This window comes from Xyrauchen texanus, chromosome 47 (assembly GCF_025860055.1).
Source record: "Xyrauchen texanus isolate HMW12.3.18 chromosome 47, RBS_HiC_50CHRs, whole genome shotgun sequence".
In the NCBI taxonomy this organism is placed as follows: domain Eukaryota; kingdom Metazoa; phylum Chordata; class Actinopteri; order Cypriniformes; family Catostomidae; genus Xyrauchen; species Xyrauchen texanus.
This window is the reverse complement of record NC_068322.1, coordinates 6,557,978-6,571,304: the sequence shown is the minus strand read 5'-3', so window position 1 is coordinate 6,571,304 and position 13,327 is coordinate 6,557,978. Positions and strand designations below refer to the sequence as shown.

General features: G+C 41.6%; 1 protein-coding gene across 1 annotated transcript in view; it reads left to right on the top strand.

The window, feature by feature from the left end:
* Positions 1 to 13,327, top strand: part of LOC127638897 (serine/threonine-protein kinase WNK1-like) — an 87,010-nt gene that overhangs the window by 57,094 nt on the left and 16,589 nt on the right. Inside the window, exons 10-23 of the mRNA XM_052120630.1 lie at positions 1,409 to 2,707; positions 4,325 to 4,414; positions 4,649 to 4,684; positions 5,056 to 5,193; positions 6,338 to 6,595; positions 7,009 to 7,076; positions 7,265 to 7,421; positions 7,531 to 7,647; positions 7,819 to 7,926; positions 8,300 to 8,354; positions 8,453 to 8,596; positions 9,075 to 9,445; positions 9,542 to 10,210; positions 12,110 to 12,190. Coding sequence (XP_051976590.1) covers positions 1,409 to 2,707; positions 4,325 to 4,414; positions 4,649 to 4,684; positions 5,056 to 5,193; positions 6,338 to 6,595; positions 7,009 to 7,076; positions 7,265 to 7,421; positions 7,531 to 7,647; positions 7,819 to 7,926; positions 8,300 to 8,354; positions 8,453 to 8,596; positions 9,075 to 9,445; positions 9,542 to 10,210; positions 12,110 to 12,190 — 3,591 coding nt within the window. The remainder of the gene's footprint in view (positions 1 to 1,408; positions 2,708 to 4,324; positions 4,415 to 4,648; positions 4,685 to 5,055; positions 5,194 to 6,337; positions 6,596 to 7,008; positions 7,077 to 7,264; positions 7,422 to 7,530; positions 7,648 to 7,818; positions 7,927 to 8,299; positions 8,355 to 8,452; positions 8,597 to 9,074; positions 9,446 to 9,541; positions 10,211 to 12,109; positions 12,191 to 13,327) is intronic.

The following is a 13,327-nucleotide window of genomic DNA, read 5'->3' as shown; positions in this document are numbered from 1 at the left end:
TTTTTACAGTCGTATTAGGGTTTATGGCATTACGTCATCATGGCAATGAAGTTATAAAATTGTATTTATCTTTACACAGAAAAGGTTAGTCAATGATTTTATCACACTAAAGTCATGTTAACACACATTGTTTGTCTTGTAGCTATACTTTTGAAACATTGAGTTTTTTATCGTTTGCAGATTGGCCCCATTCACCTCTATTGTAAGTGCCTCACCGTAACCCAGATCTTAGCTTTTTTTAAAGAATTGGAGGGACGAGTCAAAAATTTTTTTGTGGTATTTAATATTATGCCAAAAATGCTGTCGATCGAGCTTATCTTGTATTGAACCTGGAACATTCCTTTAAATCAAAATATGTAATTCAGAGTACATTGAATTGAGGCCTACTGTCATAGTAGTCATAGGTCCAAATTATATCACCCTATGTTAACGTTAGAGCTATTTTTGTTGTCTGCCCCCCACACTGCAGCTGTTTCTCAATCTTCCTCGTCCCAGTTTAGTTGATCTCCGCTCTATAGGAGTGTTAGATTTAGGCTAGCAAAAGGCAGTGTGTTAGGAGTAATGCAATTTTTAAAAAATTTGCTGTTGTGCAACAAAATTAATGTGCTGTTATGTAATATGTTTTTTTAGCTTGTCAGACAATGATTCCAGTGAGATTTTGGGTATGCTGTGGCACATTATGTGACATTTCAATGCACATAGTAGCTAAGACATTGGTCCCAGTCGTCCCAACTGACAAAGTTAACTTGGTGTTGTATTTCATCTTGCCTTTGTTGGTGCAGACACCATATGACTGCGACGCAAGAATTTCTGACACTGCCAGACCTTCCCTAGAGGCTATAATTAATCACAAAAGCAATTAATCAGCCATCTGTGAACATGTCACACTTAGCGATGAAAGACTGATTTTGCACTACTAGAAATATTTTATGTACTCCATAATTTGTCTTAGACAGAAAAATTGTGTCCAAAATCATAGTGTCAACACAGCTTAGTTGCAAGTAGATGCTTGTTAAAATCTCTTTTGGAGACCTGTGTACCTCTTACCTTGGCACACTCAGCTGGAACCCTGTGTTCACATTAAATTCATTATGTGCAAGCACATAAAAAACTGCAATCAAAAGGAAATGGTTATTTGACCCTGCAGCCTGTGAAGCATCTGTATTTAATTGAATATCTGTTGCTGTCTATGTTTATACAATCTTTTTGTTAAGCATTTTTGTGGCTCTTGACTTATTCTTTTGTCACTGGGGCCATCTTTGCCTCATGGGTGAATATAATATGCTGTTTTCTATCTTGACATCTTTTTATATACCTTTTCTCTTTCTGTTTTTTCTCTTGCTTTGTGAATTTGTAAAGCTGTTTTTCTGATTCCTCACAAAGATGCTGTATGTTGTTGTCACTTCAGCCGCAGTCAGTGAGTCAGCCGTATAGTGGAGGAGGCTCAGGTCTGGTCGAGCCCCCACTGTTTTTCCCTACCAACCTGGAGCGGCCTGTCTCTTTCTCACCCCCTCCGTCTTGCCCGCCTAAAGTTTTCAACGTGCAGCGGCGCAAGAGTACCTCCATCCTTGAGGCCCACACGCATCACTTTCAGCCCACCTACCACCGCAGCTACGGCAGTAGTCTGCACCCGTTCTCCGGCATGGAAGCCATGGGACCCGGCGTTGACCCCTCCTTGTTCATGATGCAAGGAATAGCCACTCAAAGATTGGCCGAGCCACTGCATCTGCAGCCTCCGACGGATTCTCCATACGGATACAAAGATATGAGGGCAGAGCAAGAGGAGGCAGTCCGCAGGCTGAGCCTGAACCAGGCTGCATTAATGGACCATCTTGAAGCGATGGCCTATGCTGGCTACCCTATGACACCACATCAGTTAAGCCACATCAGTTTCCATCAGCAGATGCAGGCTGCCGCTGCTGCCAGCTTGGCTTATGAGGCACCACCACAACCTGGGTCAACTTACCTGCACCCTCATGTCCAGAGCCACATGCACTTGACCCATAGTCCCATCCCTCAACTGCCTCCCATGAGTGTGCCTAGTTCCACCCCTGTGGCACAGCCAACAGTGGCTGCTGCTGAATCGGGCTACCAGTCCCACTTGTTTCCCCATTCTGCACCACCTGTCTTAGCCCAAACTGCCGAGCCTTGTTCTGCCTTTGAATTCCATATGCACACACTCCAAGCAGACCCAGCCATGCTGGCGTCCAGACTTTACAGAACCCGCCGTGGCTCCATGGACCTTAACTTGGAGGAAGCAGCCAGTAACCCAGGCATATGCAGTCGATTGCAGCCTGTCACAGAAGAACTCTACAGCTACGTAAGCCCAGAGCTGCCCCTTCCCCCAGGTAGTTTGCTTATCCATGGACATAAAGACCACAGTCCTGAACCTTCAAGTGACTCAATGACCTCCTCTGAGGCTGGCGAGGTCCATTCACCTCCCCCTCATCAGTTGTACCAACCTCTGGACTGTTCAGCTGCTCAGTCCATTCCACAAACTTCTTATTACAAAGCAGTCGGAGGGAGCAACGTCAGTGACGGACATCCACCCAGTCAGCCAATGTTTATGTTTGTTCCACCTTCTGAAACGACCTGCGTTCCGTCCTCTCACATCAACGCTCTGCACAGTAACTGGGCCTGGCAAACAACCCTTCAACCAGACCTCGCATACCACGAGCCTGCCCTGTCCCATCAGGGCACTGCCTTGGTACCTAGAAATATTCGTTCTTGTCCACCTTTCCCCAGAACTCCCTGTCTCTCTCTCAGTTACCTGATTTTTGTTCAGTGTTTGTGGTTTTAACCCTCTCCAGCCATACTTTAGGAAAAATGTATGCGTTCAAGAGGTGCACTGCGCTAAACATGCATAAACCTGCTTTTTAAATCCCCTTGTATTGAGACATTTCTGTATGCTGCCATTTTATTTCTATTGATTTTGATTTCGATTTCAGATGGTCTTTGTAAGTATTATTTTGTGTGTATGTTCATATAATGGTGCATATGATAAATGTGTGTTTGCACAGATATTGTGTAAAACTATATATCTCTACATGTCATACAAATCTGAAGGTTTTTTTTCTTTGTTTGCCTCATACGTATTCTTTTATTGATATTAACCAAATTTTTACAGAAAGATTACTGATCTATTTTTAATAGATTTGAAGATAAGCTTTATATGTAAAAGAGTCTAGATTAAATGGATGATTTGTATGACAAAGCACACAGATATATATACAACACAAACAGGGGGTTTAGACAGGTTTGCTTGTTACTTTGAGGTTCCTCTAACCTTGCATTTAATGTTTCCTAGAAAACAAATATTTTTTTTTGTTGTATTTTATCTAAACATCTCCTTTTTAGTTCTGCTGCTACTTTATAGTTGGCTGGAAATGGTTAAAACGGTTCTCAGTGGTTTTTGTTCTTAAATTTAGTCTCTGTGAAGGACACCAGTCACTATTCAACCTCAAAAAAGGAGTGTACCAGCAAAAAATGTAATTAAAAAAAATGATTGACAACTTTTAGAAGGTTTAGCTACATAACCAGGCTGAGAGGTCATCTTTTAACCCTTAGAAGGCTGACATTATCAGTGTCATCCTGCAGTCCCATTCTCCACCCCACTTTTATACACCTTTTCTCTTTTTATCTTTTATACCATTGTTGTTTTCATTCCTCTTATCTGCCAAGTACTCTTATTTCCTACTGCTCTCTAAGCCTCTTGCTTATAATGAATAGATTCTTCAGTATAAGGCCAAGGTAAGATTATCTACGTGTGTAGCAATTATACTTGTCAAGTTAAAGGACAAGTATACTTGCTGCTTTCTAAGGGTTACTTCTATTGAGACCAGCCTCTGTGTGAGGTTAAAAATTGTCAAATCAAGCCATGTTAGAGTTCAGATCTATTTTAGGAGACACTTGGATATACAAACAACACCACACACAACCTGCTTCCTTGGGCTCTTTTATAACATTCACCCAATCTGCAAAATCATCTAGAGTCACATGCATGAAGCCTACTCACTCCACTGCTAACAGCTGATGTTTGTTTGTTATTTAATTGTGCAAGGCATACACAAAAGTAAATGATGACCTGAGTTTTGTAACTATTACTCAGTGTTCACGTTTTGTGTATGAATGGTCTATATTTGAAAGTCGTATGTTTTTTTTTTTTTTTTTTTAGCCTCCAACATGTTTTGACTTTCTTTTTTTCTCTTTCCACCACTGCCATCTCTCTCTCTCTCTCTCTCTCTCTCTCTCTCTCTCTCTCTCTCTCTCTCTCTTTCTCTCTGTGCATTTCTCTATATTTCCTCCACAATTCTCTTCATCGAAGCAGGTTCAGGTCCCTATTCCCCAGTCCACAAGTGTCCCTGGGTCCCTGGTTTCCTGCAGCACGCCACCGGCTGTCCCTGCTCCTCAGCAGGTAAGACTTTCTCTCTCAGACCAATCAGAGTCCTCAGTCCCCTTTTCCATTGGCATAAATGAAGTGCCAATGAAGGCCAAAACCAATCATCACTCACTCTCCTTAAACCACACTTCTTGGCTGTTTGAGTTATTTTTTATTTTGTTTGGATCTCTCTGGTTCTCTCCTGCGTGTGAAAGCTGTGAACAGCAGCGATGGCTTTCTCTTACACTGTGTTGTATTTGTTTCTTATAGTATGGAGGTTACTACGTCCAAGCACTCCCTTCGCAGGTAGAGAAAAAAACCATTCCCCTCACTCTAGCTCTGCCACTTTCCCTTCTTTCTCCCTCACTGCTTCATATTTACATGCACTTTTATTTTTTGGTACTCTTTGCCTTGCCCACTTGCGTTGTCATTTAATTCATTATTGCATATAACATTTGTGACATAAAACATTAGGTTTTAATGACATTAAAAAGGAAGCTTGTAAATGAAATTGAATTCATTTACTGTCTACAGTGTTTAAAAGGAATGTTCTGGGTTCAATACAAGTTAAGTTTTAGCTTTAGGCTTAACGGTTTTCCTAGAGTTCCTCCTAAGCATGAATTATATGAAGAGGTGAAATATTTGTGGATCATGTGGGTCTGCTATTCTCCTTTCAGGCTGCTGTTCCACAGCAGGCGCCCACATTCCAGCCTGGTGTCTCAATAGCCCAACAGCAAACTCCCCAACAGCCTACCAGCACCATCGTTCAGACCACCTCCCAGATGCATGTCCAGCCAGGGCCGCAGCCCACACAGGTAACAACGACTCAAATATACATAAACAGAATTCCACAATATTTACAATGTGCTGTAAGCAAAAGTCATGATGAGACAACATCGAATCAAAAGTGACCCTATTTACTTCCTTTATACATGTTCCTGGTCTTATTTTGAGCGATTCACAAGTACACCTTAATCTAAATGGTAAACATTAGTTTAAATTTTATATAAAAATTTTTAAATATATCTTAAACTATTTGGCTGACATCACCAAGCTCTTTTTCTAATTTTCAACCATATATTAAGACCACACCTTGCTAATTACATATTAAATCAATTTCCAATGGATAAAATCAAGTCCCACCCGACATTTTCTTTCAAAAATACATCTCATCATGGAACAAAAATGGTTTGTGAATGCCATTCCATGTTGACTAAGAAATATGACTTCTGTGGAAGTATATTTTATTTGGCTTTTTTCTCTTTCTTGCTTTTTCACACACTCTGTATCTGAGATTCCATGGTCATCTCTCTCTGACGTGCCTCTGCTTGTGTGCTCTGTTTTGTGGCATGCTACATGTATGTTGCATGGACATTAGTTGTCTGGTATTGAAATGAGTCCCCCTTGTTTAGTACCTGATGTTTAGTGCAGATTACCTGTTTTTCCAATAGCAGGTAGTGCATTACAATGAAGTGACTGTCCACACAAAAATGCTCTGTCCATGTTTGCTTGTGATTTTCAGCTGTGCACATGGGCTGATTCTTGGCCTTCAGTCACAGACCCATTTTTGAAAGAATAGTTTATCTCAGTTTGATGTGGTGTTGGATTTGGATTTAGTTTTTATTTGTTTTTGAAAGTGACAGTTATTTCTTGGCACTTTGAGAAATGCTCCTCCTTAATCTAATAATCGTTTGGCTCTTGAAAAGGTCTTTTATGTGTTTTGCTGATGGTTGATGTGATCCTCAGTTTACCCCGAGGCATGCTCATGTGGTCTGATCTTGTGATTGTTTTGATGCAGTTTATCGAAACATTGCTCGGCTCACACATAATCAGGCCTTGCAGTCTTTATTGCCCCCATCGATTGGTGCTTGTACATACCCACAAACATATTTCCCAACTCGTCCTTCATCTTGCCCAACCATCAATCTGACCCAAATGCCCCTCTCCTACCTCCCTTAGCTTTGCAATACGACTCCTGGTGTGCCACCTGTGACAGTGACGCTTTCACTCCCGGTAACACTGGTGCAGCCTCCTGAAGTGCTGATGTGCTCGGCGCGTGTATCTATGCCACCCACGTCCCCATCGTTGCCGCCACCTGCCACGTCACTGCAACCTCAGTTGGTTCAGCCTCTAGTGACACCTGTGCCAACCATCCTTGTGGCCACAATGCCCACCCCTACCAAACAGCCATGTTTGCCTGCAGACGTGCCAGTCAAGGTACTTGTAATGGACCTAAAACGGCCGAATCAGTCCCAAACGTATTAGTCTAGACACTTTTTGTTGCTTTATTGGGCTTTTGTTCTCTCTTGTAATAATTTCATGCTCTTTTTATTCCCTGTCTGTTGATCTGTCTGAGAAGCGTAGCTGCTTACCTGTCTTTACATGGAGTCCTTTCTTTTCTTTGCTTTGAAATGTTAAGACTTATTTCTATTAAAAACGCAGACTCACGCAGTCTTTTCCTGCAGCAGTTTCACTATGTTCTCCTCCTGTCAAGTGTTTAGATGAGTCTTTGTATTTTGGAACTATCTTCTTTGGACTTCTATGCAAAGATTTGATCTGTTACGTTTTGTCTTAATTGTTTCTATCCCTTTCTACTATAATTGCTGTCTTTTTATTGCTTGCTGTTTCAGACATCTCACACCATCTCTCATACTTTGACAACAGAGCTGTCACAACTTCAAACTCCGGCACTGGAGAGGTATGAGTCACCATTCAGATTCACGTTACAGTTTATCAGTAAATGAGAATTATACCAAATCTGATAGAAATTGTCAGTCACAGTGCAATGGATTCAAAAAGGTGAAGTGCTGTATTGAACCCTTACACTTAAGTGTTTGTGCACTTGACTTGACTTGTGTGATCTTCGTGTGTGTATTTCTTCCTCAGCTGTCTCTCTGATGTGGCGTCTGGGCTCAGTGATGGCAATGAGGGCGTAACGGGTGGCAGGCATGAGGGCCGTTCTGCCAAACGGCATCAGCGAAGATCAGTGCGCAGCCATTCACGCCATGAAAAGACCTCTAAAGCCAAGCTCAACGTTCTAAATGTATGTCCAGCACACTTTCTTTTGTTTATTCTTTGTGATTTTTGATGATATAAGGAAATGAATACAAAACAAACCATCTCGTGTTGTTTGTCATCTCTCATTGTTTTAGATCTCCAGCATGGGCGATAGAGTTGCGGAATGTCAGTTAGAAACGCACAACAGGAAAATGGTGACTTTCAAATTTGATCTTGATGGTGATAACCCAGAGGAAATTGCACAGATAATGGTAACTTGAAACACAACCCACAGGTTTTTAATACTGTTATGCTCAATTAACTTGTTTTTATCTTGATCTGTTGTTTGTCCATAAAGACAAAAAATGCTAAGATTAAATGAAATAGCATTTCTGTTTTCACAATACATTTCAAGACATAATTTTCTTTATCTGGTGTCTTAGGTTCAGAGTGAATTCATTCTAGAGAGTGAGCGCGAGTCCTTCATTGAACAGATCCGAGAGGTTATAGAAACAGCAGATGAGAAAGGTGTGGAAAGAGAGCGCAGCCAGGTACGCCATTTTCAACAGCATCTTAACGTCTAGTTTTACTCAAAACATTTCCATGACTAGCAGTTACAAATTTGCCATTTGTAGATGGCACAAAAATATATATTTGCACCGTAGACTATGGCACTTTCCAATTTGGGTGCTTAACCTTCAAAAGCTTTAATATGTAAAACTAAGTTAATAGTGAATGTGCTGTAATGCGTTTGCTATTTTACATTCACTTTATGAGGTTTGTGTTTTTTGCAACCTTGTTAGCCAAAGGTTTTTGTCTTTAAACATTGATATTGCAGAGAATTGTTGTATTTATGTAACTGAGCCCTTTGAGATTAGCATCAGTTTGTTAATAGTGTCCTAACCAGTGATTGCTTACTTGCAGATGGTCACCAATCAAGAGCAATATATACCTACCATATCTGCACCTCTTGAGCAAGGTAGCGGTTATGATCTTAGCTTGTAAAAAATAAATGAACACCCTGTGCTAATAATGTAGCAGGACTTAGTTCTTCTCTTCTACACTTGTTTTACCCAGGTATCCCACCTAGTTCAGCTGCCCAGGTGGTCCACTCAGCAGGCCGCAGATTTATCGTGAGTCCAGTTCCCGAGTCCAGACTGAAGGATCAGTTCTTCAGTTCGCCCCAACCAGCAGTTCCCCTTCGAGAAGAGCCTTCTTCCTGTGAGTAAAAAATAAAGTTTAGTAATCTTGTCAGTAATCATGAGAAAATAAGCCATTTTGATAATTTCAACCACACACCCTCTTTCCAAAAACCCACCCTTGAAGAACATAATTCGTAAACATGCTAAATTATTTCCTTGCAGATAGCATTTCTTACTGGATAGTTTTCTGATGGGTTAAAAAAAGAACAGGACAGCCCCTTGACTCTTTTTGGCAATTTACAGATCAAAGATAGGTCACAGAGGCTGGTAAGGTGAAGAAACCTATTTTAGTGCTATCTGTTAGGTAGTAGGGACATGTCATGGATGGTATTTAAAAAAAAAATACCTGCTACAGCACCTAAAAGTTTATAGTGGGAAAAAAAACACTGGCTCACTATATTCTGGTGTCATATAGGGTAATTTTAGGAGTCTTTATATCCATTCAAAAGAACATCATACTCATTTTTGTCTGGCTGAATTTCTTTTCTCTTTCTCAGCTGCTTCAGTCGCACCACCTGCTTTGGGGCTCTCTGTGTCTGCGTCTGCAGTCAGTCTACAGCAGGCATTCTCCGAGATGCGTCAAGGCCGATTTGAACCTGGTCCCAGCACTGCGCCACCAATGCTTCATAACACTATGCCTCCACTAGTACCTGCTGCAACACCCTTGCCCACCAGTGCAGCCCCAGTGGCCTCACCCCCACTAGCATCAGTGTCTTCTGAAGTAATTTCTTCACCATCTTTACCTTCCGTTTCAGTCAACCCACAAGTGTCATCTTCTCTTACCCTTCAGCAGTTGCCTACCTCTGCTGTGGCGTCCCCTGCGACCCATTCACAGCCAGGCACTCAGATTCCTTTACCTCCAAGTCAGGTTGTATCTTCTGTCATCAGTGTTATTTCCTCCCCCTCCTCTCTGCCTGTGCCAGTTGTTTCTAACACCATCCCCTCCTCTATACCATTCCTCCAGACATCAGTCCCTATGCCTGAGCCCATTAGCACAGCTGTACCCACTGCCCACCCTGTGGCTCCTTTGAATATTGTGGGCTCTGTTTCCGGAGGCAGTGGTGAACAGCCGCCCGCTTCCTCCACCACAGCTCAGCTCACGGCGGCAGCGATCCCTACCACAGTAATTCAGACGCCACAACTTGCACCATCCACCATGGCCACTACGGTTATTCCCGTGACAGTTGCCCTGCCTCAAGTGCCCACCCTCCAACCGGTCACCACCAACATACCAGTTGTGCAGCCCACGCCCGTGCACAGCCAACCTCAGACTGCCACTGTGCCCAACCAGAGCAACGCGCATTGTGTGGAATGCGAAAACGACCCGCAGGGAAAATGCGTAGATGACATCCTAGCTCTGGATAAGAAGCTGCGCTCTCTCTTTATGGACCTAGGCTCTGGTCCCTCCTCCCAAACAGATGCCACAGACACCATGACTACCCCAGGTGTCCCTGGGACCTCCTCGCCAACTAACTGTGCCACCCCTTGTGGCACCCCTCTCCCTCCATCTAGTTTACCCTTGAACTCCTCTGGCCAGCCCACAGGCTCCCCGATGACTACCATGGGTAATCCGTCCACCCCTGTGGGCTACGGTCAGACAACCCCATCCAAAGCTCCTTTATCAAGATTACCGGTGAGTGACGGAAGAGCCAAGATAACTTGATACTCTTACACAGGGTCCAACATTAAATGAATACTTCACAAAAAATTTAAATTCTATCATTTACTCACGTTCATGTCCTTCTGAACTTATATGCTGTTATTTTCTCCATGGATCACAAAAGGACACTTCATTTTTCCATTCAAGGCAACATTAAATCATTAATTAAAGGTGCAGTATGTAAGATTCAGAAACCCATGTTATTAATGACACCTGTGGCCGTTAAGTGAACTGCAGCCCACTGCCTTTTGCTATCGATCGCACTCACACACTCCATGGAGACACGAGCGAGCATCAACCAAAACTGACTGAACGTGATTCACCGGCATCATGCTGACAGATGAGGCAGGATAATTAAAATTACAATTATGATTGTTTTACTACAAACTTTGAGACCGTATATTATATTTGACTCTCCAGTGCTGGAACTGGCCAAAACAAAGTGTGGATATAGGTCTGACTATACGAGACTGCAGTTTGAAGTAGTCGCTTTTCTTTGCATGATACATTGACTCCATTTATATGATAGCCTATGTCGGCGTTAGCTAGGAAGCCAGCTTTATCAATAGCTGATAGCTAAATTTGGTAGATGATGACAGTAGCTGTTTATTAAATAGACTTTACATTATAAATATGTTGACAAAATTCAGTATTGATGTGATTCCATCACAACTGTCATTTTGATATATCGATGCACTATTGTTATATAATAATAGAATGTATATATTTTCTGTATAACCGAGTTACGTTACACTAACGAATGGACATTTTTGCATTATCTTAAACATTGTCTAGCATTCATTTCGTGTGTTATTGTAGTTTACCTTGCTGAATAATGACAGATTAACATTGACATTAACCTGACTTTTAGCAAAAAGAGAAGATTGTTTAAATTACGAAACGAAGGTCCCTCCAGGAATCAAGTGCCCTTCCGATATTGACTCTAGTTTTAGCTCGACCACGATCAAGTTCCCGCTTAGCCAGACGGGATTCAGTAGATACATTTAGATTTTTTGGCTTTATTGGAGTTTGTGTAGGAGTCGGTGTTGTGCTGGGAGCCAGCTGTTTGCTGGATTCCATCTCTAAGATGGCGTTACCTAGTGTTGCAGACTGTCTGTTGTCTCTGTTGAATAGCGGAAGAGAAGCACTGAGGGAAGGCTCTCGGGAGCACGTATGAACGTCACATCCTGTGGATTTTCCCGCAAAAGCGACCCGTTCCCTTTGCATGAAAATCAGTCTACAGGCTTTAATAGGCAACATAGGAAGTCCGGGAAGGGCTAATTTTACAAGTTGCATTACAAGCCGTTCACACATTGGCAAAACATTTTTTTTACATATTGCACCTTTAATGTAGTCCATATGGCTCATACACTAGATCTAAGTCTTTTGAAGCCATATGACAGCATTGTTTGAGGAACAGACCAAAATTTTTTGCATTATGCAGCTCTCAAATTTATTTTATATATAGTAGTAATGGCCACTAATAAATATTCCTGGCTGGTGCATTTTCTCAATTCGCCCACTATTTGCTGGGGTGTGAACAAATACATTTTAGACCCTGCTCTTACATCAACTATTGATCAGAAAGGTATATGTAGCTGTAGTAATCTTATTTGAAATCAAGAGTTACCAGGGTAAAAATGTTTCTTGTCTTTAATCTCACACAATACCTCACTCTCTCAAACTACTAACAAAACCACATAATAGTACAGTCTGTTCTATTTAAAGCACATTTTATGCATGGCTATTGAGTTCAATAACTCTAATATCTTAAAGTAACTTAACTGCTGCATGTAGCTTGGGGTGTTTCAGTGGCTCCTCTGCCAGCACTTTTTATAATGCTTTAGTTTCTCTTCCGTCTTCATTCATTAGGTGTTGCCTGTCGGCCCAGATCAGGCTGGCACGCCGCCCACAGAGCACCTACCACCCTTCCCAGGACCTTGTTTAACTCAGGTGCCCTTTTCTTCTGCTTGGTTTTTTTATATTGTTCCATTCCTGTAAAACACGCAGAGCATGAGTAACAGTTTTTAATCTGATCAGAATCAAATGGCTGCGTGGCGTTGCTTTCCTTTGAGGTCAGTTAAGAGCATGAACTGTGACACTCATTAACTCTGACTTGCTATGCACTCTTATTTTCTCTGCCATAGAGAAGTGGAGGACAGGGAAAATTATATTTTTATAGAACAACGATCACACATTAAGTATTTTCAATCAGTCACGTTTTGCTTGTGTCATCTTGGACTTACAGTGACACCTAGTGGTGTGGATACAGCATCATTCCAAATCAGTATTTTTCAGTTACAGATGCCATTGTAGAAATTGCCATGATTAATTTAATCCAATAGTGAAAGTGTCTAATAAAAAGACGGTTACTGAGATTAAGCGAGTAGTAGTCAGCTGGTCATGTGATTCTAAATTGGCACCTCCCATGAGTGCACCCCTGCCCCAGAATAAAACAGATATGACTAAAGTCTTCATCTCACATGAGTGGTCATGATTTTATTCATACGTTTCAAAATTACAATTCGTTTCTTTAGGAGAAAACTATTTTTAATGTGTCAAAAATTGCTGAGTGCACCTTTAAAATTTTGTTTTGTGTTTCCATTTTATTTGGGCTCTAATAAAACCTCAGACTAGTGCTTTGTTAAAGGTGCTGTAATCTCAAAAAAATTTAATACCACTGCAAAAGAGTCTCTCTTTAACCAAATTGAGAATGCTCACTAGTTTGCCATCCGGTTTTGGAAGGTATGTGGTTAAAAGGAAATTAGGTGGTCTAAAACTTTTTTGTGGTCCTTTATGGTTGTAGATTTTCAGACTGTTACTATGTGATCGAATTGATGTCTTGCGTAAAAGATGATTTGATAAGCATTGTAGCAGAAATGGTCCCTATCGCCCCGATTGACAGCATTGACTGGGTGTTATATCTCATCTGGCCAACGGCACACTGCACGACTGCAACACAAAATTTCAGGCACTTCCCAAATCTTGTCGTAGGCTAAGATTCACCCCTAAGGCCATAAAACTCTACCGTCGGTGAACACGGCACACTAAGTGATCAAAGACTGACAGTTTTGCGCTTGGATAACAAAA